The sequence below is a fragment of the Populus alba genome, chromosome 3 (genome assembly GCF_005239225.2).
Source record: "Populus alba chromosome 3, ASM523922v2, whole genome shotgun sequence".
Taxonomy (NCBI): Eukaryota; Viridiplantae; Streptophyta; class Magnoliopsida; order Malpighiales; family Salicaceae; genus Populus; species Populus alba.
In genome coordinates, this window is record NC_133286.1 from 18,012,105 (window position 1) to 18,038,931 (window position 26,827).

Sequence of the window (26,827 nt, forward strand, 5' to 3'; positions counted from 1 at the left end):
CAATCATACTACCAAACACCCTCAAAATTTAAATCAAACATTGAAGTTCATTGTTGTTGTAAGAAATTTATAGAAATTAATGAGATATCATTAGAGAAAGGAGTTTTCAATTATATTTGATATTAGTTACTATGTTATTATTGATATTAGTATACAGTTTCGATCTTGCATCGACGTCTTCACTTTATTGTTATCCAAGACATCAAAGCAACAGCCAACAGCACCGGCACGGGGTAAAGCGAAGAGTTGAAATAATGGGGTGTGAGAAATCTAAAGGTATTCTTGATTTGTTTGTAGAGATTATTAATTTAAATTTTATAAATTTTAAAATTATTAAAAATTTATATAACTATTAATTTTAAAATCTGTAAAATTAATTAGAATGTACAAATTAGTTTGAATATTTATATTAATTTTTTTAAATAAAAAGTTAAAATAATGAGATTTAAAAACAAGAAAGGTTCCTTATCAATATAAAAAATATGAGTGCTTCTCTCATCTAGATCATGAAACGGCGAGCAAAGTTAGCATTTTCTTTTTTCCTTCGGATAAGTTTACAGAAGATGAACACTTGGATAAATTATTTTAGAAATATAAATATATAAGACATTTTTAAGTAATGGTGAAATGATGGTAGTTACACTAAAATGGCAGGGATGATAAAGAAAATAAAAATACTGGTGTGATTGTAATAATAATAAAAATAGCAGTAAAGTGATAGATGAAAATAAAAATAAGAATAAGATAATAGTTAAATCATATTATAAATTAATTATTTATTCATAGTATATTTTTAACAAAAATTTAAAAGCTGAAAATACTTTTTAACAAATAAACTCGGTAAAAGAATTTTTATTAACTAGTTGTCCTATAAAATATTTTACAATAAACAAACACAAACATAAGAAATCAAACATAAAAAAATATTTTATTTTTCAATACAAACACACCCTTAAAATTTAAAATTATTATTATTATTATTATGCATTGATTCACTACCTATATTTTATTATGAGTGAATCAAACAAGAGCATTAGATTCAGCAGAATAGACACCGAGGAAAATCCTCAAACATACCAACTTTATTAATTGTTATAAACATTAACCTTTTATTGCAAAACGTAACTAATGCTACATTAAACATTAACCTTTTATTAATTGTTAAATATTTTTTTTTTTTTTAAGGAACAATTTTCTTGTAATCGATGAGAGAAAAAAAAATAAAGTCGAGGCGAGAGAAATCTTTTTCATCCACAACAAGAAACTTACAGCCTCATCATCTTTAGAACTATAAAAACATTCTGCTACAGTCGTGTGATAAAATATTCAGACCAAAGAAAATAACCTGTTCATCATCTATGAACTAAAAACATTCCACTTTAAATCTTATTTATTTGCTAAAAAATAATTTTTTAAAAAAAAATAAATAATTTTTTGATATTTAATAATATAATAAAAAATATTTTATAGTGTTTAGTTATGTCATGAAAAATAAATTAAAAAATAACTTATTAATATTTTATTTTTTTCAAGTTTATTAAAATAATAAGGAACAAATCTTACAAATTAAAAAGTTGAATGAAATTAAAATTGAAAAAAAAAATTCATAAATAATCTCAAATAAAATAAATAATAATCAAAATAATAAAAACCAAATCTAAAAATTAAAAGATAAAAAAATAAAATAATAATAATTAACATTTTATCAATTATTTCAAATAAAATAAGTAACATTAAAAAAAATAAGGACCAAATTTGATAAATAAAAATTTTCAATTAAAAAATAATAAGAAAAAAACAAATAAAAATTATAAAAATAAAAATTAATATAAAAATTAAATTTAAATGCATAAAATTAAATAATAAATATTCAAAATAAAATATATATAGCAATCAAAAGTTTAAGGATCAAATTTGATAGAATTAGCAAATAATATAATATTTTTAAATTTTTTAAAACTTTCAAAAAATATTTTCCGTCCAAAATAAAACGAAAACACTATTTTAAAAACTAAGCTAAATTTTCTTTAAACCAGAAAATATTTTCTGTTGATCGAAAAGTATTTTTTATTGACTAATTTTCTTAATGAAAAACAAAAACATGAAAGCTTGAAAAATAATTTTTCAAAAATCAATTTTCAAAAGACAAACACAACCTTAGTCATGGCATGGAGATAGATGGACGAAGCAAAAGCACCAACCCAATGGGTGGTTGTTTTTCCTTCTCGTCTGGAAAAAGAATGTGTCATCACACATACAACAATTGACACAGGCTACCGGTTCAGACAATTGGTGTAGCCACACCGATGAGCTTAGAAGAAAGGCTGGGGTTGAGACATCAAAAATCATCCCCATAATCACCACAGCTATAATCACATGTCGAATTCATCAACAAACTAGTAAATGAATCGACACGGCATACAACTTCTTGCAATCATATTAATACAGTGATCTAATTCATTGAGATCAGAATAGAAAATGAAATGAGATTAATGGTGAGAGAGCAGAACAAGCATTATTATAATAGTAGTAAATGAAGAAAATCTGAGTCATGGTCATCTCCCATCTCAACTAAGTTTCAACTTATTAAAGACAAGGACAAACCTTAAAGCATCTTTAAAGTGCACATGTATATCCATAAAAACACAACCATAGATAATGATAATGTTCTGTGTAGATATCTGCAGTCTCATCCACTCATCAACCAAGTTGGTTCTGCTACATCTCAGACTCCAGGCCAAGCCAAAAACATATTTCATACTCCAGATAAAATGTAGCTGCATGACAAAAAGCAAGCATCATCCCCACATTAAGCTTGTTTTAACTTGGAAAATATCGCGATCTCCTTTGTTTAAAGGGTAGAAGAAGAAGAAGAAGAAGAAGAAGGCATTAGATAAGTTGAAACTGGTCATTCTTCCAAAATAAAAATTAATGTAACATTATTGGAAAGATAATGACATTTAGTGCCATATAAGTTTAGAGATTAAGACCTTGATTAGAACTTTGACAAAGTTTTCTGAGCATTGGGCAAATTCCAGCGCGTCGCAGCGCAGCTGGTGCAGGCTCTTTAGCCCCGTTGTCCTGCACCAGCGATGGGGTGGGGTTGGCTGATTGTTATTCAGAATCATCATAAACATCTCCATCAGAAAGATCATCAAATGATCTCATATCAAGCTGGTAACGGAGGATACCACCAATCCCACCAAACCCTCTGCAGAACTGGGATCCTTCTTGTGATTTGTTAGTAACAAACTCTAGAGTGCAACCAAACCGCTTGTACTCATTTGCAAACCACTCCAGCAGTGGCATTTTATCTTGAACTTCCAGTTCAGCTTTGGTTTCTGCATCCCTAAAGTTGTCCTGGTTGGATTCCTGCTCCTTGTTAAAATGTTTTATGACAATCTCACCAGTGGCAGAGTTTTTCAACTGGTACCTATTAATATCCAAACTTTCCCACACAATTAGAGTTTCAACAGCGCCCATCTCCAAAGCTTTCAGTGTGTCATCAACACCAAAAACATATTTTCCTGTATCCTGACTTATCTCTTCAAAGTACTTGCCTATCAAGCGCTTCTCCTGTATAAATTTCACATTGGAAAGGATTTCCGCTGACAGTTCAATTGCCTGATTAAAACCATTTTCCCCTCCATATGAAACATCAACCACATTCAGAATTTTTGCCTGAAGTCGAGGATCAAACATATCGGATTGACTAAGCTCAGTCTTGAAGTCAGCTGATCCAGCAAGTATCAATCCCGAAACATTAGGCTGGCTGGTGGCAGGATTGATATAGAACTGTGTGGCAAGTTCTGCTGTCTTCCTCACATAGTTGTGGCGCTTCTCCATTCGAAGTCGAGCAAATCGAAGAGCAGATTGCCCTCCTCTCCCATGTTTCTTCGGAAGGTCAACAGTGAATTTATGCAGCACTTCTCTAGTGTTGCCACTCAGTGTCCCGAAAAGAGTCCCATTCCCATCCATGACAATAAAGCCGAACTTGTCATCAGATTCCAAGAGTTCGCTCAGAGCTTCTGTATGAAATTTGTTGTCACAGAGGTAAAGAGACGCATTTATGGGCCTGAAAGGCTCAAAGTCAATTGTCACTTTCTTTTCCTTCCCATCTTCAGTCACAATTGTCCCAGTGTAAAGCACAAGCCCATTGGGAGGAACTTTATTGTAAAGTTTGAGCCTTTGCTGAGCAGATGTAATAGCACCAAGCACAGATTGACGATTGACCCTGCTCTTAATGTTTGACGCAGTTCCAAACTCATCTCCAAGCATCTTAGTGACACGAGAAATCTGATCACGTGGAGGCATGATAAGCGAAATCATGCTTGTGCCATTACCTCGAGCAGCTTCCAGTGCTTTGATAAGCTTTTTAATTTTCCAAATCTCAATGTTCTTATCAGTCTCATGACCGTCTGACATTGTGGCGTGTTTAAGAACAGACAAATTTACCTGCAAAGATAGCTTAAGAACTTCATAATTAACCACCAAGACAAATGCACGGTCTGGAGATACCAAAAGGAAACAGCAAGTACCAGCAATATAACGTCTAAAAGTCTAAGTTCTTGTGCGAAACTACGTAGAATTAGAATCCAAATAACACTTTTAGGATTCCTAAATCACTAAACTAAACAGGAATATGATATAATCTTTTTAAACTAAAATAAGGGAAAAACAGAACTAAACCCCAAACAACCATCACTAAATACAAAATCATAAATTAAAAATATAAACAATAAAGTAATTCCAGTTTGCCTAGCACTGCTAATCAGAGTAGTCAACGAGAGAGAGAGAGAATCCACACAGCGAAATTCAATTTCAGAAACAATAAACAATGTAAAATCATGAAATTCGCTAAGAGAATCTCCAGGATTATGACACGAATCACAGAATGCATCATGGAGATCAAATGAAAAAACAATTCTAAAATTCAGAAGATAGTACCTGATACTCCTATTATAATAATAATTGTAGAAATATTTTATTTTAATATTAAAGAAATGGAGGAGAGAATAGAAGATGGTGACGCACCTATCGCCTCCCGAGAAGAAGAGGTGGGTCTTTTATTATTTGTCTGCGAAGAGAATCGCAGGAAAAGATCGCACGCATTTTATATTATAGGATGCCCTAACCCTAACCCTAACCTAGCCCTAGTTAACTAACCATGGTTCGATGAAAACACCCAATCATGGTTATGGTTAGATTGTTTATTATTATTCGGAGAACAATAAAATAAATTGCGGGCTAAAGGGACGGAATAATAGAATACAAGGGTGTGTGGCTGTGTGCAGTTTCAAAAAACAATTTTTCTTTTTCAATTTTAGTCTTTTATTTTTCTCCAATAAAAAATTAAAAAACATTTTTATTTATTAAAATTTCAGAATATTTTTCTAACCCAAAAAACTGAAAAATATGTTTTATGTTATTTTTATCTTCATTTGAACAATATAACAAAATGAAAATCATGTTCAAATAAAGTTTGTTTTCTATAATATTCTAAAATGTTAACATGCATAAATATTTGTTTGTCATTATTTATCATTAATACGAGATAAAAACTATCCATACATTACTTTCCTCCACGCTAATATCCCTTGAGTCTCTCATCAAATTCTCTAACTTTAACTTCTCACGTAAATTTTGAAAAACATGTGGCCTCTTACAAAAACTCTCATGACATATAGTTAGATTTCTTAATACTTTTTTTTTTTTACTTGGATATCCTCACATTAATTTAAAGAATAAAACTAGTTAAGTTTGTAGTTCATTGCTGCCCTTCTAATAAATACGCTTCGTAAAAATCAAACTTGTATTTTCATTATTACAGAGATATAATAATGTTTTAATTGTTAAATTAACACTTTATTCATATTCATAGATTTATTAACACTTTAAGTATATATTAACTCTCACTATGCATGGATGTCCTATTTTTTTATTATATAAACTTTCATATTCTATCATATATATATAAATCAGTTTGTCAAAAAATCTAAAATTATATTATTATCAAATGATATGGACTGATATATCACTATCAAAATGAATTCAAACTAGAATGTGAAGATAAATATTAAAAGTGATAAATAAATTCAAATTAGAATGCGAAGATAAATGCTAAATAAAGAAATTCAATTAATCTCAAGTGATTATTTACAGGAACTTAAAAAAATACACGTGAAGTTAAAATCCAAACTATTCTTATACTGATATAAAAACAAGTCCTGCCTGGTAATGATCCGAAGAACAAAATCTGTCTTATCTACATGCCATGAGAAGATAGCCTTATCACAATCCAGTACCTGGAACGTTTGACACCCATAAAAATAAAAATAAAAAATAAAATAAAATAAAAAAGGATCAAGCTGCTATATTTAATCAGATAATTCATGGACAGCATTGTGAGCATGATGTGAGAAGTCAAATTACATTAACTTGGCCTGAGGTTCCTCGTTTTGGTCAAGGATTGACAACAATATTTAATCTTGGAACTTTAAGCAATATCTAGGAGTCATCAAACTATCCTAAGCTATCTGAAAAATGACTTCGTTTCTTGAACTACAAGGTTTCTATTTCTTAGCTCTCTCTCTTCATATAATTGTAGCCAGCAACAACTTTAAAAAATGCATCATTCTAACATATATACGGCAGAGAGTAAAGGAAGGAATTCTTGACATGCCATGAAGATCTTTCTCTTGTGAACGAAAGAGACTACAAGTATATTTGACTGTGTAATAACAGTTATTTTTTAAATAGATTTTCGTGTTAAAATGCATGTTAATAATATTTTTTTATTTTTTAAAAATTATTTTTAATATCAGCACATTAAAATAATTCAAAACATACAAATTATATTAAATTTTAGCAAAAAAAAAATTTGTGTAAATACGGTTTTAACCGCTTTCCCAAATAATTCATACAACAACAACAACCAAAAAAAAATGAGAGAATGAAAAGTTAGGGTTATGATATATATATATAACTCATTGATGTAGAAAAAGATGGAAAGACACCTTTTCTACTTAGTTTTGATTTGGTGGAAAATTTTGAAAAAAATTAGATGTTTTTCAATTTCATGTATTATGGTGAAAAAAACAAAATCTCTATTTTCTTTTTTTTTCAATGTGTAAGAGTGCATTTGAACACAAAGTTCTTTTTCCTTGTTTCTTTTTATATTTATCTTGGAAAAATAGAGTATTACTCTGCAACTAAAACACCCCAGTTCTCTTTGTTGAAAAGAAAAGGGGGAAAAAAAGAATGCTTGTTTCTTTATCGTTATAAAAAAACTCAAGAAGTTTTTGAGTTAATTGTAACATTTATCAAAATTAATTAATTAGTTCTTATAAAGGATGGATGGTAATTGGATTTGATGGGCAAAGATTAACTTTTAGATTTAAAGATGATCTGATGATTATGTATAAAATTGCTAAGATTTTTTGAAATGTATCTCAACATTTGATTACACCTCTAACCTTTCTTAACATGGCGTGTGTGTGTGTATATGAATAAAAATTAGAGTTCTTTAAGTCCTAAAATCACAGGATATTTAGAGAAAATTCTTTAATATTTTATTAAAAATCTAAATAATAATCTCAATCTCAAAATAAAATAGACATTTGTATTTATATTAGTCATCAAAAAAAATTTATAAAAAAAATTCATAATTAAAACTAAAATCCTTCATATAAAAAGATTTCTAATTAAAAATTACATGATTAATATATAATCCATTTAGTAATAGGATTTATAAATAGTAAAATATTAATTAAATTATAAATCTCAAACCAAGTAGTAAAAAAATCCAAATATATCAAGGTAAATAAAGACAATCCTACACATTAACTTTGGGGTCTTGTTTGAAAGCTTTCTTGAGCTTCAACTATTATGAGATTTTAACTCCATTTGAGAGAGAAAATTTAGATTTTTTGGTTAAACTTTTAGCTCAAATAAATAAATTAATTAAAAATTATGCTTGATTTATCAAATTATATATCAAATTATTTTTAAATTCCTTAAAACCTAAAAATATCAATCATTGATAAAATAATACAATAAATATTATTATAGGTGAAATTTTCCCATGTCACCAGCCATTTGTTGGCTAGTATGTTAACAAATCTACTTATTAACTAAGATAATTTTTTATAATCATAGAAGCATCTTGTTGCCAAAACTTGAAAGGGTAGATCACCACCCTTGTTTATTTTCTTTTATGTTGAGAGATTATGGAAGTAAGAAAATTTATACGAGAAAATTAGTTTTTTTATACCAATTAAGAAAAACAGAGCATTTAACTTTTTTTTTTTTTAAATGATTTTTTTTTATTTTTTAAAATTATTCTAACATATCACTAAACATTTTAAAAAGTAAATGGTATGTATATTCCACCAAAGGGAAGCTCTAGTTTTGATAAAAAGGTAAACTCGAGACAAAACCGAGCGCCAGAAGCTGAGGTTTGGAAGAGACAAAGCACCCGGTCCAGGTAGAGCTGAGAAAATGGCATGGAGAGGACATCTTTCTAAGAACCTGAAAGAGCTTCGAATTCTTCTATGCCAATCTTCCCCTTCAAGTTCGATTACTAGGTAGACATTCGCTAACAAGAATCTTTGAAGACCTCATCTTTAGACATTTCGATTTGATCGTATCCTATCATTAATGTTTTTTCTTGTACAGAACATTTATAGAGAAGAATTATAAGGATCTCAAAACCCTTAACCCAAAACTTCCCATCTTGATCCGTGAATGCAATGGAATAGAACCTCAGTTATGGGCTAGATATGGTATCCCGCTTTTCTCCTTTTCATTGCCCTGTTTGCTGTCTCATTTCACTATTTCTTTAAATTTCTCCACAGAGCTGTTAGATTTTGCTGTTACTTCTGCTGATATTCCACATGCATTTGATTGGGTTATGGTAGAATTGCCTTTATTTTGTTTGTATGTGGATTTATGACAATCTTTTGAAGTGGGATTTGTCTGTTTTCTTTTTGCTTTTGTAATGAATTAGTGGGTTTCCCATTGTATTTAGGACTTCAATTAGTTTTTAGGGCTCAGAGCTATGTTTCTTTTTGCGTATTTGGGTAATTAAACCCTGGCCTTAGATACTCTAGTTGAGCAGGATTTTAGAGTTTACTGGAAGATTAAGAATTGTTGTTCTTGTCTTCTGAGATGACTCAAATCAATATAGTCATTTCAAATAACCGAAATCTACGACGTTTAATTGGATAGTAGGTTTGAAAATACCCAAATTGAACTAGAATCTTGGTCTCAGATCCCTTCCATCAAATACTCAAGTCAAATGCATCCTAAACAGCAATTAGCACGTACAGGCCCTTTCTCAATTTGATTTTTTATCCCTTTCCTTCTAAAAATATGCGTATTATGGAGAAGCTGTGAGATATGTTATTACCACGTATTTTCTCTATTTCATCAATAATCTTATGGGACTGAATGTTGTATGTGCCAATGGCTAAAATTCTTGGCAGCAGATAAATCACAGTGTACTAAATTGATTTTCCTAATTACAAGTTACACTCGTGGTTCCAAGAAATTGTTATAGGTTAAGTGGTTAAGGATGGTCATAGTCGCCATATTTTTATGGCCACCTGATACAATTCATTTCTACTTTCCTTGAATTTGTTATATCAACCGCCTAACTTAGCTTGAAACAAAATAAGTTTCAATGACAAGGCAGTTGGTTAGTGACAGCTTACCTTTTATTCAGTGGAATAAGACGCTTCTGATGGAATATCTGGGGGGCAGATCATGCTATACAATTTGCTGTAGCTTTAAAGTGAAAAGGATTAGTGATGGGGACACCGAACCAAAAATATTATTTATGCACGCGTATGATCATAGACGATGGAGGATAGTCCAAACCATTGAGAAATTGGGCTTTAACTTGTGTTTTGGGTTTAATTTATATGAACTTTTAGATGGGTTTTATTAATTTGGTTTTATTTGTTGGGCTTGATTTAATTAATGTTAAGTATTTTATTTAGTGGGCTATAAGCCCAACCCTTTATTCTAGTTAGGGTTTTAGTATAAATACCCTACTTTTCTAAATGTTAAGGGACTTTGAATGATTAATGAAAATATGCAAGTTTTGCATTTCTCCAATCCCCTCTCTTCCTCTTCTTTAGCTTCTTTCTTTCTCTAAAGCTTCTTTCTTTTCTTGATTTAATTCTTTTTATTTGTTGTCCCGCGTCAAATTTGGTATCAGAACAAGGGTTTTAATTGTTCTTACAATTAAACGGTCCACAATATTGCTAAATCCTAGATCCGGTTTGATAAAAAAAAAAAAAAAAATTGGACGCTGATACTGTTCATCGGTACTGTTTCAATATACTGTTCAAAGTTACTGTTCATCGATCGGCACTGTTACTGCTCATCTTCTCCAGATCTGCATCAACACCGGTCACACCAAGATCCACGCAGCAACAGATCTGCCATCCATCCACCAGCTCGCACCACCAGATCGACGCCGCAAGAGAGAGAACAGATCTACACTGTTCATCTTCTCCAAGCAAACAGCAGCCGAAAGCAACAGTGTACACTGTTCATAATAAAAAAAACGGCCACTGCAGAGCACACCATCCTCACGAAAGAGCAGATTGGGCATCCCCAATAGCCACCAAAACCCACGACAGCTCTCTACAACATCCAAGGCGACAAATCGCTTCACCTCCTACAGCAGGCCGCTCTCCACGCCATCGACAGAGTTGCCATCCAGCCACCATCTCGCACCACTAGTAAACTCCCACAGCGCCTCCACAGCAGATCCATTAGTGACAACAGCCACAACCATCCATCTATCGCATCTGAGCTGACCGGCAGTAGAGCTACACCGTAGGAGACAACAGAAGTCAGACAGAACAGTAACACAAACCAGCGGCAACCACCACCTTCAGTGCCCGCAATAGTTATTCATCTTCACCAGCTACGCCTTCTCTCAACAGCCACCAAGATCGACAACAGTTCTCACAGCAGCCAAATCAATTCACCTTCAGCAACCGCCTCTCACAGCAGCAGATCAACTCAACCCAGAGACTCGCCATGACAGACCAGCATCTTAATCTTTTCACTTGTATCGGGTTGCGGGAATTAATTTGTTGACTGATTTCCAAGAACAGGTTTGTGTGAAGACGACAACCAGATGAAGGAAACAAGAAACCAAAGCAAACTCTCACTGCAAGATTAATTAACCCTGCCACGTCATCAGTTGTGCCACCGCTGCCACGTCAGACATGGTCACCACGTAAGCAAACTGGCCACATCATCTTCTGTGTCAGCAGTCAATTCATCCAGTTTGCCACGTCAGCTCCAACAAATTTCAGCTTCCTCCCAACACTCTAGTAAGTGAATCAATCTCCCATATTTGTTGAAGTTTAATTTTCTTGGTTTTTTCACTTGTCATTCAAGGTTATTATTAATATTACTTTTGTGCCTAGAAAAAAAAAAAAAATCTCACCTAGCATTTTTATTGTTAATTATGTTCATCAACCTCTTTTATCAGTAATAGCTAATATCTTATTCTATTTAATAATTATGAGTTCTTACTTGTGACATCGTGTTTGATTAATCATTTACACTTAAGAATCTAGTATTACATGCTTACAATTTTATTAGTGTAATTTGTTCTTGATTAATCTCCACATTAAAAAAAAAAAAAGAAAAAAAAAATTAGCTTTATTTTTGTTTTGTGATTTTACATGCAAGAACCATTTGTGATCTCAATTTCATTTATAAGTTAGTATTGCATGCATTTGTGTCACGATCATCTAGTGGCTAAGCTTAAGTTTACACTTACTGTAGACTCAACCTTTAGTGATACCCTGATGATCATTTCAAAGGAATTGCAAACTTAAGTGATCAACATGTTTAGAAGAATTGAGCCCCAAGAGAGTTTTCGAATAAAGTACTCAAAGACCAATAAATATCACAAGCATAATCATTATGGACAGGATCACTCTGAGCGACACCAATATGACCATCATTTAGGTTACTCTAAACATGACGACTTTGATGAGCGAGTCTTGAGTCCTAACAAAATGGAAGCCCCCACTTTTGACGGTCGTCATGACCCTTGGATATTTGATATGTGGATTCGTGATATGGATCAATTCTTTGAGTGGCATAACTTGTCTGATAATAGGAAAGTTAGATTTGCTGAGATGAAACTCATTGATAAAGCCAAAATTTATTGGAGAGATGTTGAGGATTGTTTAGAGATGAGAGGTAAACCTCCTATAACTGATTGGATCAAAATGAAACAAAAACTTCAGGAAAAGTACCTACCCCAGTCTTATAGGAATAAACTCTTAGACCAATGGAACAATCTAAGACAAGGGAATAAGTCTATCAATGAGTATATAACGCAATTTAATGATTACATGATTAGATGTGTCATAAGAGAGAATGAAGCCATGACTTTGCGTAAATTTTGTAGAGGCTTAAATGATGATCTTAGAAGAGAAGTTGTATTTCAAGGTGTATCTACCCTTGACCAAGCTTATACCTTAACTAAAGACTACAAGTTGGTCACAAAGAATCAGTGGAAAAATCGCCAGGACTCTTATAGTATCCCTATTAGGTCCCAATTCAGAAGTAGTGATTCTTTGTTAGTTGCTCCACCCCACAGACCTAATCCTAGTAACTCACAACCTTACAAGAAAGATAAAGGCAAACGAGTTGTTAATGAAGTGTCTAAAGTGAGTTTTATGGTTAAATGTACTAATTGTCTAGGTTTTGGTCATATCTCTTTAGATTGTACCTTTAAACCTTTAGTCATCCAAAAATATAAGGATCTATGTAAAGAGGAATATTGTAGTGTTGAAGTGTATAAGCCTAATCTTAAGGATTTTAGTGACCTTGATGATGAGGATGTGCAAGAAGAGGGACTTAACACTATGAGTCCACATGAGCTTGAGACTAAGGTTAAGAAAGAGTCTGATATGTCTACTTTAATGGTGGAGGAAATTTTAGGAAACTCTTTAGTGGAACCGCCTATAGAGATGAGTATAGAAGAGTTTCATGATATTAGTCCTCCTAAACTACTTGATTCCTCATCCTATAGGCTTGGTGTCCAGGACATCATAAGTTTAGAGCAACATGTTGAACTTCTTGACTTCTTACCACATGCACGTGATGAGGAAGATGAAGATAATCCTAGGTTACTTGATTGTGTCCATACCATATCTACACAGGTTTCAGACAATGCTTGTCTCATTCCACACCCTCAATCATTTAGTGTTCATAGTTACAAACCTGAGGAACTGATAGAACACCTTCCCATATCCCCTCACAATAGGATGTCTAAGTCAGCTGAGTCATTACCATGTAGGGTTCATAATTTGCATATTGAGATCATGAAACAAATTCAAGCAAGTAATGAACAATACAAATTTCAAGCTGATTTACTTAAGTATCATGATGCACTTAATGTTGGAGATTATTTCATGATACAGATTAGACCTGAACGGTGTCCTTTGGAAACCGAGCATAAATTGCAAGTAAGTAGTGCTAGACCATTCAAAGTGTTGCAAATGATTGAATCAAATACTTATGTCATTAAATTTCCATTAAACTTTGATATTAGCTCTACTTTGAACATGAAAGACCTCAGTATTTATAAAATACAACCCATCCCTGATTCTCCTTTTGATACCCCTACCTCATTATCCATATCTTTGGCACAAAAGGAACATATTAATGCTACTTTGAATGCACAAGTTGTTTTTACCAGGGATGGTGAACTTCAGCAAATCCCAGTATATGAATTCGACGACCAGATTCAGACTATAGTTGGATTATCAGAGGAACATCACAACAGCTTGATCCTTGTCATTGAGAGCATTATCGGAGCTGTCTTGACCTATACTCGACGGGGTCGAGTTCTTCCAACCCCGGGAGAATTGATGGGGACACCGAACCAAAAATATTATTTATGCACGCGTATGATCATAGACGATGGAGGATAGTCCAAACCATTGAGAAATTGGGCTTTAACTTGTGTTTTGGGTTTAATTTATATGAACTTTTAGATGGGTTTTATTAATTTGGTTTTATTTGTTGGGCTTGATTTAATTAATGTTAAGTATTTTATTTAGTGGGCTATAAGCCCAACCCTTTATTCTAGTTAGGGTTTTAGTATAAATACCCTACTTTTCTAAATGTTAAGGGACTTTGAATGATTAATGAAAATATGCAAGTTTTGCATTTCTCCAATCCCCTCTCTTCCTCTTCTTTAGCTTCTTTCTTTCTCTAAAGCTTCTTTCTTTTCTTGATTTAATTCTTTTTATTTGTTGTCCCGCGTCAATTAGATTTCTTTGCAGTTACTTCTAATCTATAGTCTCTCATTGCAGAAACAGTAAAAAAAATTCATGGGTCATTTTTTTTTTGATGTGGTATTTGCTGAAGCTTGTTTGGGGCTATTTCTTTAATCGCAGTCCAAATCTGAAAGCTATGGTGTTTTAGACATTAAACGTTAGGTGTTTTATTTCCAGAGCTAAAAGCTATGGTGTGATTGGAGGTTCATGTGATGATATTTGCAATCTGCGAAGTTAAAACTTTGACTCATGTGACCTCTGCACTAAAAACTTTGACACACCAAGAAAGAGAGGTGTTCCTCTAGCACAGCCTGTGCTTAACATATTTTCTGCTTTCCATTGTGCTTTTTCAACACGTCCTGCAATGTGTGGATGACTTATCCAACCTGTCATTTGGCTAAGAAACTCGAAAATAGGAGGTTGTTTTTTGCGTGATGGTGAATCAACACCGACGTGTCTGCAACCATGGGCATGAATTGTTGCTCCATGTTCTTTCCTTGTTCATTCACAAGTACATTCTGTACTTCATGCTGGTATACGTTTGAGTTGTGGGATATTTTTTCCTTGTGCAAGCACGGGTTAGTTCTTTAGCTGTATGATTGTGATGTGGAGCTGTGCAATCTTTGATTTCTATGCAGATTTTGGTGTTGAGAGGGGCGTTCGGTTGGAAGGTTTAAGTGAGGCCCAGATCTCGAAGGCCCTAGAAGAGCTTGGGAAAGCCGGCGCATCGCTTAAGGTTTGATTTCGATGCTGTTCATCTGTATGAAATCAAATAAATTGATATTCTGGGAAGATCTATCAAGTCTGCGCTCTGGTGTTCTCTTTTAAGATTCTCATTTGGGAGTTTGGCATCCCGTATTCGTTGTCTTTGAGTTTGATCGCAATTATAACATGGCATTAGCATGTTTCCTTCCTGTGGAATATCTAGCGTTGGCATTCTTCGTTTTGGTATTGATAACCAGCAAAGCTTTTAGTTCTGTCCAAATTGGACAGGACCTCGAATCTGCAAAATCTTAAATGGTCATGTTCCATTTTACCTCTTAGCATTTGTTTGGAGTATACTATGGACTGGCAAATGGTCTTTCCTGAAGACAATCTGTTAACATTGACATGTTCGAGGCTTGTCTTTTCCATGTTTGCATAATGATCTTCAGAAATGTGAAGTGGTTTTGTTAAAATTTCGTGGGCTGTGGATCCAATCAAATCAACCAAAATCTTTCTTCGCGACGGTTTAATGTAGTTAAATGATCGACCATGTCATTCGATAACATCGGTTTTCCCTATTCCTCGAAGACCCGCGTCTTCTTCAAATTCTAAGAAGTAGGGTCCAAGGATGAACCAGAACCAGTTCCACTTCTTCAAGCTAGTCCGACACATGTTTTCTCCTTAGCATTACACATTTCACTGTTCATTGAATAATAAAAAGTGGCTTTTACCCTTAACCAAAAAACTAAAGAAACTTGCAATTGAGAATAAAATTGTCTTTCTAGGGATTCATTAGTCATTATAAATTTGATTGGAGAAAATTTGATCAGGACACCTTTCTTTTATCACGATAAAATGACTACTTTGCTTTTAAAATTAAAAAAAAGAAAAGTGTTAAGCTTTCCACTGAGAGTTTTTGTCTTTTACAAAAATTACACGGTGAAGTTACAATCATACTCTTAGAAAAAAGAAAAGGCGAATATGCACAGAGGTATTTCTTTATCTTTTTTATTTTTTTAAACAATTAAATTATGGAATTACCTTGAAATCCAAAAAAGCTAATGCTGGTTTCAAGGATATTTTAGTCTTTTTATTTTCTATTTTTTTTTGGGATTTAGATAGGGTTTGTTTGATAATTTTAAACAATTAAGTAGTTTTAAAAAAAATTTAATATATGTAATGCATGCGTCAACATATGACAATCTCACACCTTTTAGGCAGGGTGTGTGAGGCCTTATAATTAAAAAATCCTGCTTTTATGGTGGTGTTGAGAGCGGCAAGTTATCCTCTTCTAGCAATGTGACACGTGCTCATGGTAGAGGTCCTGTTAGACTATGGTGGAGTTTTTTTCTTTTTCTTTCTCATGCTCTTAAAATTCATGTCAGTCATTCCAAAAAACAATTATGTTCTCTATTTTGTAATCTTATCGATTTTGACTGTTATTCTTTTGATTACTATTTATTTTGATTTGAATGCTTTTAAAAGTTTAGTGTTTTTTCAATTTCATTCATTTTGCTTCCAAAAATCAATTTTTTGATTACTATATCTTATAATCTGAGCCCGATTTAGATTCGGATTTTTTTGGGTTGTTTATTAAAAAGTGTTTTTTCCCCCCTCAAATTTGTCATTTGACATTTGATTATTAGGCTCTTAACTTTATTGTTTTTTTCATTTTTCTTTTGTTAAGTTAGCCGATGTTTTTCTTTTCAATATTGTTTTTATTTAACTTTGATTTTTCTTGCTAGTTCACTCTTTAATAAGTTTATTTTTTTTTTTATCTTGATCTCATGTTGTGGATGACGAGTTAGTCGAGTTGGTCTTGATAAACTCGAATATTTTTCCCTGGGTTTTTTTCTCGTGACATTGATTTTTTTTTTAATTTGATCATTTGACATTTAATTATTAGTCATTGAGCCTTGTTGTTTTTTCAATTTCTTTCTACCAAGTTATCTTGAGAGTATGTTAGTAAAGTTAACCCGGATTAACTCAGGTTTTTTTATATTTTTTTATTGAACATTGGTTTTTTTTACTAGGTCTCTCATTTGAATTTCTATTTTTTTTTTATTTCAATCTCATATCATGGGTCATGGGTTAGTCATGTTAACTTAAGTTAACTCGAGTTTTTTTTTTTTGAAGTTATATTTTTTAAATTTATTTTTTTTATTTCATCATTTGACAATAGGTTATTAGATCTTGATTTTTTTTAATTTTTTAAGTTATTTTAATTTTATATCTACATCATGTGTTAGTAAAGTTAACTTGAGATTGCTTGAGCATTTTTTATTTATGTTAGGAAAATTCTGACCTGGCTTGCGGTGGAGACACGACCACCTATCTAGTAAATATATTAAAAGAACGATTTTTTACTGTAAAAATGGTATAATTATAAATTTTGCCAGTTTTTCTTACTCTGGCAGTGACAAGTCTGTTCTTTTCGTCCAGAAATCCCTCCTCTTTTTTAGATGCGTAAGATCTTGATTTCACACACGACAATTGCGATAACGATTCAACAACTATCCTTCTACCTCGTTACACCATCATCGGTATCTTTTAGTTTTGCAATCGTGTGTGTGAATTTTTCAATGGGATAAGATGCTGTCGCTTAAATAGGCCTCTTTTCTTTTCTTTTTGTGTGTGTGTTGTGCGTCAGTTTTTTTGACGATGGAGGGAGGCATGGAGGTGAGCAGCACACGTGGTTCCTCTCTCTCTCTGCTAGAAAGCTTTGTGGGCTTTTCTGGTCCATTCAAATATATATGGGAAGCAAGGAACCTTCGTTCACTTCAACGCGAAGCAAAAGCAAAAGGAGTTGCATTTCATCTCATGACACACGCCTTTCTTTTATCGCCACCAACCGGCCCATAATATTCCATATACCCCCACTCGCCACGGGCTGCAGGCTCTCCTTTCTACACCCTATTAGGGCGGTGAAAAGGATAAAACCATCAAATTACAACCTTTAATTTTCGAATTCTCGACAGAATATGACATCGCCGCTTTTCCAACTGCTTGTGCTTTCTTGAGTGGCACCGCCCCACTCTCACAAGTGTGATAACATTAATAATCTATCCGGAATATAAACAAAAATAATGCTACAATTTTAGACTTTTGGAGTTGTTTCGTTAGTCAGAGAGGAATATATAATTTGAATTTATGAGTTTTCTTTCTACTGGAATAGGGTACTCTACTTTTGATCGTAAATTGTGTTCTTAAACCAAAAATTATTAGTTGTTGTTGTGTTGTTATAAGCTAAAAAAATGCTAAATATTGTTTTTTTTTTTAAAAAAAAAATCAGGAATACACGCATAGATGATTTACCATTGAATTAACCTTGAAAATGAAATCTTTGGAGATTCCACTAATATGATATTATCAATATAAAAAAATATTAATTTAATATATTTTTAAATAAAAAAATATATTGAGAAGTAAACCGTCACTATATTTTTAAATAACCTTTAAATTTTAAGAAAAGATAAATATTTGATGGATAAACTTTATAAAATCATAATACGCAACACACGCAATAAAAATAATTTATTTTTTACTGAAAAACTAAAAATAGCAATTGTTTTCCTAGTTGCTAGGAGTATTTTAAGGACTGCTTGAGGAAGGCAATAATGTAGCTTCGTATAAATAAACTTTGTTTGTGACTGTTCACGATTTTACTCTTTGCTTGTAATTCTCATGTCCAAGTCTTAAACTACAACTCTTAATCCATGAAGGTATCATGTCTTTTTTATCTTATGTTTCACTTCATCTATAATCTTTCTTGGATATTGATCTTTTTATTAATTTTAGTGGATTAATTGTTGTTCAATCTAATGTTACCATTATTATTTGAATCTATAACGTGATTGTTACTACTATTCTTCTGGCTTGAACAAGTAAATAACAACTCCTCTCATTCTTAAACTAAACCACTTTATATTCACTAGCAAAGAGAGGGAAAAAGACATGTAAACAAAAGATATTATTATCCAAAAAAAGAGAGGAAGAATTCATTAAAAAAATCTCCATGGTGTTTAGGAATTAATTAATAGTATATTATTGATTATTTGTAATGCCTATTTTATATATATATAAAAGTAGGTGAGAGAAACATGTGAATATATTCTTATCATTGTCATTAATTTTGTCTTCTCTCCTTTTTAGTGTTAGTTTTTTTTCTTCAAGATATATTAAAAAACAAATAAATAACAAGATATCATTAATTATTCCCTAGCCTCTATTTAGAATTGTATTTTTAAAACTATGACTTTCATATAAAACTATAGTTAAAAAAAACATCAAATTTCATTTTTATTAAAATCAATATATTAAGTTTTTATAACCATAATTTTAAAAAGATTAGGTTTATTTAGAAGTATGGTTAAAATTATTTTTTAAAGTTTTTTTAACTCAGAAAAATCTCAGAAAAATATCAAAATAATATATTTTTTTTAAATTTTTTTTTGATATCAACGTATCAAAATGATCTAGAAATATAAAAATATTATTAATTAAAATTTTTTTAAGTTTTTTTACATGTTTTTAAAACACCAAAAGTGACCAATGAAGCAATTGATTTTGTAATCGAATACCATATCTTTAAGAAAAAGTAAAAGATTTGTCGACAACTGTTGTAATCAGTAGAATTGACAACATGACGTGGAGTGCATATAAAACGGTAAGAAATTCCGCGTGAGGGGATGTGGACTCCACCCGTTACAACTGGGTAAAAGAATGGGAGGGTAAGATGTGCTATCCGAATCATATTTATCCAACTTTAATTAATTCGATAAGTTACTTGGTCATTGGTGAACTCGTAAATTATTATGTTTATTATTTTTATTAAAATAATATTATTTTATTTTATTTAAAAAAACTATTTAATATTAACTCAATTAAAATTAGATAAGATTTAACTTGATAAATCAAATTAATAAAAATTTAACCGAATTAACTATTTTATTTGACTATGCTAAAAAACATTACGTGTTTGACAATATAGTTGTGATTACTTTTTAAATAATTTTTTGAACTAAAATATATGATGATATTTTTTATTTTTAAAAAATTATTTTTGATATTATCACATCAAAATGATTTAAAAACACTAAAAATATATTAATTTGAAGTTAATAAAAAAATAAAAAAATTTTAATTTTTTTCAAAATCACTTTTAAAACACAAAAACAAAGAAACATAATAAATTTATAAAATTAAATTTAATAATTATAATTTAACTGGTCTAAACTTTAATCCTAAATTACCATGAATGTAGGAAGGACTGTTCATCCTTGTTTAGTAAATGTAGTCCAAGTAACTTATTTTGCAGTAGTAAAAGTGATTGTGACTGTGGAGGCTTTGGAATTCTTTATTTAGAAATAAACTAAAATAATATATATTTTTATTTTTAAAAATTTTATTTTTAATATTAATCCACCAAAATAATAATAAAATTTTTAAAAATTTAAAAAAATAAACAAGACGGGGGCAAATGACGTCAGAATCACTCCAATTCCTAACTGTGCCCGCTTTTTAAAAGTCTTCCTTCTCACACGCTCCAAAAAGCAGTTTAAAGTACAGTACTATGCGATCGTCCATCCAAAGTAAAAAGCTAACAATTTTTTCTCTTGGTAGTGATTGGCTGACAACAGCTGTCATATACACGTATATGTATGGTACGAGTACAGTATAGTCCTGGACGACGAAAAAGGAATGCCCTTCTTCTTTTTGAAAAAATAATAATAATTCGAGGCCAATACGGCAACCATGCGATGTCGCTTAGACTCCTCCTCGTATTCCTTCTCCCATCCGCATCCTCTTTATCCGCACGTATAATCTATCACTTATCCGATATATTTTTCTCTCAGCCCCTTATTTTTGCTTTTTCCTTCAAAGTCCCGGAGATATTTTTACGTGTATATTATAACGCCTATTAAAGGAAAAGGGGGAGGCACGTCGGTCGGTCTACCAGAAAAGCCTTCTCCCCTCCTCATTATAAAAAGCAATTTATAGAAAACAAAAGAGAAGAAAGACCTCCTCCATTTCTGGTTGCTCTTCAAGAAGAGGAGGAGGAGAAGTAAAGCGAAGAAAACGAAAGGAGGGAAGGTAAAGTCTTTAACTGTATCCCAACGATGCATATATATCAGTAGCGTGTGAATAAGAAAAAAAAATCTCTCTCTCTCATCTCTTTCTATAGCCGGCCGACGGTGAATGGCAATGGCGATGACAATGGCAATGTACAAGCCTATTAAAGGGCAAGAGGAGGAAGACAACGGGAATAGAAACAAGTCCTTGAAAAGTAATGATGAAGATGGTGTTGGGGGTGATCATACAATTGTGGATGACAGCAAATCTTTTATCCTCCCCACTCATTCAAAGCAACAACACCATCAACAACGACTGAAACAACAACAACAACGTCTTGTTTCTCTTGATGTTTTTCGTGGCCTCACCGTTGCGGTAATGTTCCCATTCACCAACTCATCTTTCTTTTTATTTGTTTTTTGCTCTGGTGTTAAATCTTCTTATGGGAAACTTATTCCATGTTGCTCATGCATCACAGCTATTGCATCGGCATTCATCTTGTTCTGCTCTGTTTTCGTTCTGTTTTGGTGGTAGGTTATAAGAGTCGTATCGTGTTGATTTTTCTGTCAGGTCAATCAGACCATTATTTTCACATTTTCACACTATTGATGACTTCTTGTCCTTATTCTATAACCTAGAGAAAAGAACCACCACTACCACATTTTCACACTCACCCCAAAAAGAAAAATTAGAAAAGATTGAGAGATATGCTCAATGCTGATTTAGAAACCATGATGGATGATCCAAATTATCAATGGCCAAGAATAGTATTTTTTTTCCCTTTTTTCTCTGCATTTAGGTCAATATTCAGTATCCAGATAAGAAAATTGAATTAGCATCACCACATATGCAAAGTTTTGATTATTTATAGTGTGTTATCAAGGACATTTATTTTTCTTTCCAAGATTGATAGCTGGAAAACTGGTCTTCATATGTAACTGTGCGTCTAATAATTAAATGCGTACAGTAAAAAAAGAAAGCAAGATGAACAGATGCATTTACATCCATACTAATTTTATTTGAAGGGGGTAGGTAAGTGGTCAGAGGCATGTATTTTTTACATCAGTCTTACCTCCTGGCTACTGCATCACTACCTGCATCCTTCATGGATCATAAACTGATATGTCGTTTGCCAGGTTTTGCCTTCCTTCACATGCCCACTTATAGGTAGACATTGTTAGTACCAAGTTCAGCATCGACCACCAAAGTCCCGATGGAGGACAGCTTGCCTTGCAGTGTACTCTGTACGGTTCTGCTTCAACATGCCCGGAATCCTAAGTTATCATAGGTGGCAGTAGAAATGACCCACCATCCAGACTGTATCCCACTCCGCTAAATCAGACAACAATTCTTTTCCCCAAACAACCCATCACGCGCAATTCTCAAGATACTAATAACAATCAGTGAAAAAAAAAGGGAGTCCAAATGGATATTCTGGGTCCAATGTAAAAAAGAAAACAGTAACAACATGTTTAAGGGGCTGTAGCGAAGTGTTAATGATATTCAAAGATCAACCATTGATGTCCACGATAGTACAGTTCAAAAGGAAAAAAAAAAGAAGAGGCAAAATGGTATGTGTAAATATTAATTTCCCCTCAAAATTTAAAGAAATAAGAAGGAAATTGACACTGGGTTTCACTTGCGTTTAACAAATTAAGTAAAGCAGGTTGGAGTTGGTTTTATTTTATAGCAAATCAATGATTTCTGTCCATTTTAGCATAAAAAATACCCAAGTAAACATTGGCTCACAACAACTGTTTCATCTCTAATAACATTTTGATATCTATATGTTGTGAATTGAAGGATCATAGTTTTATGACTGATTAATGCAGCTAATGATACTTGTGGATGATGCTGGTGGAGTTCTGCCTGCTATAAATCATTCACCATGGAATGGTCTAACACTAGCAGATGTAGTCATGCCATTTTTCCTATTCATGGTCGGTGTTTCGCTTGGACTCACATACAAGGTATCTAAATAAAATTGGAAATTTATTGCTCTTGCGCTAGATAGCATTCAAGCACTTAAAAATATACCTCTCATGCGATGATCATAATAACAAGTGCTGTTGTTTTGATTTCTCTTTTCTCTGTAGCCTAAAAAGTACTGTGGAATTTAGTTATTCCTAGATATCTAATGATGCCCTTCCTGATGCTGCTACATCCAGCATTTCTACTACTACTGATGCTCTTATCCCTAACTCCATATATATTTTGGTTCCTACAGAAATTGCCAAGCAAAGCTGTTGCAACTAGAAAAGCGATCCTCCGGGCACTCAAACTTCTCGTGATAGGTCTTTTTCTTCAAGGTCATCTTCAAGAACCTCAACTTTTAGATCATCTTTATAGTCGAAGCTAATCTTCTAAGATCAGCCATATTTCATACAAGTACTATTGTACTCAAAGGATAAGAATGCGAGAAAAAGAGGAAAACGAACAAAAAGAAAGAAATGTTGCTAAAATTTTCAATTTATCCGATATTACTGAAACAACATTTTATGGGAGGTTATTCTGGAAAAGACACCATCATGCGGTTCTTAAAAAATTGTCATCTCTCCTTTCCAGGTGGCTTTCTTCACGGTCTGAATGATCTAACTTTTGGAGTTGACATGGTACAAATAAGATGGATGGGTATCTTGCAGGTATTCTTTTAACTTTCCTCATCATTTTTTTAGTCCAGGTGGCTAATTGCTTGTCAAATTGGCAGGAAAATCTCCTGTAGTCTGTTTTGATCTGCTTTCATGAGGATAATCCCTTGTTTAGCTATTTGATATATATTTCTTCTAGCCAGTTGACAGATTAACTGACTGTAGTTGCTAACTGTTGAAATCTGTTGCTGCTTTCCCCCCCCAGAGAATAGCAATAGGATATTTAATAGGAGCAATGTGTGAGATTTGGCTAAAAGGTGATAATCATGTTGCTTCAGGATTATCCATGCTGAGGAAATATCAGCTTCAATGGTGAGCATTCTTTTCATAGTGTAGTGTCACAAAATCATCTGCTTTATCACTTCATTTAACACTGCAGTAACTCACAGTAAACCTGCAATGTCATTATGCTTGTTGATTTATAAACGAGCCTATTTGAAGTCTTCCCCTGGTACATTTCTGGTATTTGTGAATTTGAGTTTTGCTCTACAAGCCAGATGAATTGATTCACAGAAATGTGACAAATATTGTGAGATCATACCTGTGGAACTCTGTTGCTTTAAAACTCAGTCTTTGCGGGCGGTTTAACTCTTTTTCCTCAAAAATGAAACTTGACACATTGGGATAGAGACAGGAGGGAGGGGGTTGTTAAGAATTAGTAATTTCACATTGCTGCATTTAATAGAAACATCGTTTTGGCTGGCATTTCAATATAAATCACTTCCACTTCATCGGAAGACCATAGTCTTATAAGTTAAATCCATCATTGAAAACATCAACTTTTATTGAAAAGGCTGTTCATTCATTCAATATTACGAGTGCGGTAATTTTGCGTGTCCTTCAAGCACCTTTTAATTGATAGCCCTTGCCCTTTATTTCTTCATGAGATAAATTTCTGTTGGTGAGAATGCTTTTCCTTTCGTTACTGTCAGAGTCTTCTAAACTTGTGTGCAAACTCTGTCAGGGGCGCGGTTGTGGTCCTTGTTAGTTTATATCTTTCCTTGTTATATGGGCTGTATGTTCCTGACTGGGAGTATGAGATTCCAGTTGCAGCCTCTTCTTCCTCCCCAAAGACCTTTCGGGTGAGCTTCTTATTTCCTTTAAAGAAATTTACTTGCAATCTTTACTAATGCTATAATTGGAAATTGATATAAGATTGGTAGCTCAGTCATTGATATGATTCATTTTCTCTCGAAGGTGAAATGTGGTGTAAGGGGCACCACAGGATCTGCTTGTAATGCTGTTGGAATGATTGACCGTACAGTTTTGGGAATTCAACACCTGTATAGAAAGCCTATTTATGCACGAACGAAGGTAATTTCTATATTGTGTCGGTTTTTGTTTCATTATGGTACTTGTTAGAATGCTTACCTTGTCATTTATGCTTTACTATTCATTTATTATTAATGCTGATGTTAATACTAGTCAATTACCTTCCACAGGCATGCAGTATCAATTCCCCTGACTATGGCCCACTACCTCCAGATGCTCCTTCATGGTGTCAGGCCCCTTTTGATCCTGAAGGAGTCCTGAGGTTCATTTACATTTCCTTTTTCCTTGTGCCTTTTCTAGAGGTCATGTTTTATGTGATGTATCAGGAATCAATGTAGATTTTAACTTTATGGGGATTTCTTCTCCATTAGAAGAAGAATTTCTTAGCGTTTGCTTAATTTTTGGGCTCTCAGTGTGATCTTTGCACTTTGTCCTTGTAGTTCAGTAATGGCCATCGTTACCTGCTTGGTTGGTTTGCATTACGGGCACATCATTGTCCATTTCAAGGTGACATATTCTACATGGTCAAAGATCATACTTCTTATATATAAGTTTCCTTTTGTTCAACTAATTTTTTTCGCTCTGCCACTTTCAGGAACACAAGGATAGAATCCTTCACTGGATGATCCCTTCTACTTGTTTTGTAGTCTTGGGTCTGGTCTTGGATTTGTCAGGTAAGATTAAGTTTATTTGCAGGTCTTAAAGTTGAATTTCACAGAGGTAGCATGAATGCTTGTACTGACTGATTCAGGCTTTCTTCCTTCCTCTAGGAATGCATGTTAACAAGGCTCTTTACACATTCAGTTACATGTGTGTCACTGCGGGTGCTGCCGGCATTGTATTTACTGGAATCTATATGCTGGTAGGTATTTTATCATCTTCTACTGAAGAAAAGATTTCTATGATTATTATGTTTATTTTCTTGATAAGCATGTATGTTCGGTTTTTGGCTAGATTTCTCGTGCATTTTGTTTCTTTTCTTCTCTCTTTCCACAATGGAACCAGCAAAGTTTGTTATTGGCTGATACGTGTTAATTGAATGGGCTTTTCCTGCAGGTTGATGTCTGTGGATTCAGGCGCCCAACATTGGTACTAGAATGGATGGGAATGCATGCATTGATGATTTTTATCCTTGCAACCAGCAATGTCTTACCAGTTGTCATGCAGGGATTTTACTGGAAGCAGCCTGGAAACAACATTGTAATATTCCCCCTTCTCTGTTCGTGTAATTTTCCCCCAAAAATTGCAATATTGCAATCTGACGAACTTCTTATATCTGGCAGCTTCGGTTGATTGGAATTGGAAGATGAAAGGATAACAGACTGGATGGTTTGCATCTTTACCACACGAGTTTACTTTCCAGTGCATTAACACCCGAAAAACTTCATCACAACATAGTTCAACTTCGGCTAGCTGTTGTAAATACTGATAGAGAATGTCAGCACAAGGTCTTTCTACAATGGGACGGGGAAAAATGCTCTTCCATCTCTCGCCTCTTATTTTTAGGAGCTTTGTTTACTGATTCATTCAGTTTGTTTATTTTTTCTCTACAATACTTATATATGCAGTGTTATATAATGGGAACTTTGAGATCATAAATTCGTTGCTATCATGTTTACAAGACCGAGTCAATATAATTAACTGAAGATCCATGCGTTATTATGGTTGATATAATTCTGTGGCCAATAAAACCTTATCACTGCTAGTCAAATAGGCCTGCCATTCTGTGGCAGATCAGGAAAAAAAATAATCTTAAAGAGGAGTCAACCTCACTTGTCGGAGAAGCAAACGAGATACAGGATA

At 33.0% G+C, this 26,827-nt stretch overlaps 3 protein-coding genes across 5 annotated transcripts; 2 read left to right on the forward strand and 1 right to left on the reverse strand.

The window, feature by feature from the left end:
• Window positions 1-2,496: 2,496 nt before the first annotated feature.
• LOC118054382 (eukaryotic peptide chain release factor subunit 1-3) lies at window positions 2,497-5,142 on the reverse strand. Of its 3 annotated transcripts, none has more exons than XM_035065942.2 (3): window positions 5,035-5,142; window positions 2,991-4,455; window positions 2,497-2,777 (listed from the first exon to the last, which is right to left on the reverse strand). In XM_035065942.2, the coding sequence occupies exon 2, from the start codon at window positions 4,423-4,425 to the stop codon at window positions 3,115-3,117; it is 1,311 nt and encodes a 436-aa protein (XP_034921833.1). In that variant the 5' UTR covers window positions 4,426-4,455; window positions 5,035-5,142; the 3' UTR covers window positions 2,497-2,777; window positions 2,991-3,114. The 3 variants fall into 3 exon arrangements, with proteins under 3 accessions (XP_034921833.1, XP_034921836.1, XP_034921835.1); XM_035065945.2 differs by having other exon boundaries at window positions 2,497-2,842; XM_035065944.2 differs by having other exon boundaries at window positions 2,497-2,845.
• A 3,256-nt stretch (window positions 5,143-8,398) lies between these two features.
• On the forward strand, window positions 8,399-15,505 carry LOC118054383 (NADH dehydrogenase [ubiquinone] 1 alpha subcomplex subunit 2). Its single transcript, XM_035065946.1, has 3 exons — window positions 8,399-8,585; window positions 8,677-8,783; window positions 14,966-15,505. Exons 1-3 carry the CDS (start codon window positions 8,500-8,502, stop codon window positions 15,067-15,069), a joined length of 297 nt encoding a protein of 98 aa, XP_034921837.1. The 5' UTR covers window positions 8,399-8,499; the 3' UTR covers window positions 15,070-15,505.
• A 5,434-nt stretch (window positions 15,506-20,939) lies between these two features.
• Window positions 20,940-26,636, forward strand: LOC118054385 (uncharacterized). Its single transcript, XM_035065948.2, has 14 exons — window positions 20,940-21,125; window positions 21,217-21,479; window positions 22,937-23,074; window positions 23,332-23,413; window positions 23,670-23,746; window positions 23,958-24,064; window positions 24,717-24,834; window positions 24,950-25,066; window positions 25,195-25,286; window positions 25,465-25,531; window positions 25,620-25,698; window positions 25,795-25,886; window positions 26,081-26,224; window positions 26,308-26,636. Exons 2-14 carry the CDS (start codon window positions 21,231-21,233, stop codon window positions 26,332-26,334), a joined length of 1,389 nt encoding a protein of 462 aa, XP_034921839.1. The 5' UTR covers window positions 20,940-21,125; window positions 21,217-21,230; the 3' UTR covers window positions 26,335-26,636.
• The last annotated feature ends 191 nt before the right edge of the window (window positions 26,637-26,827 follow it).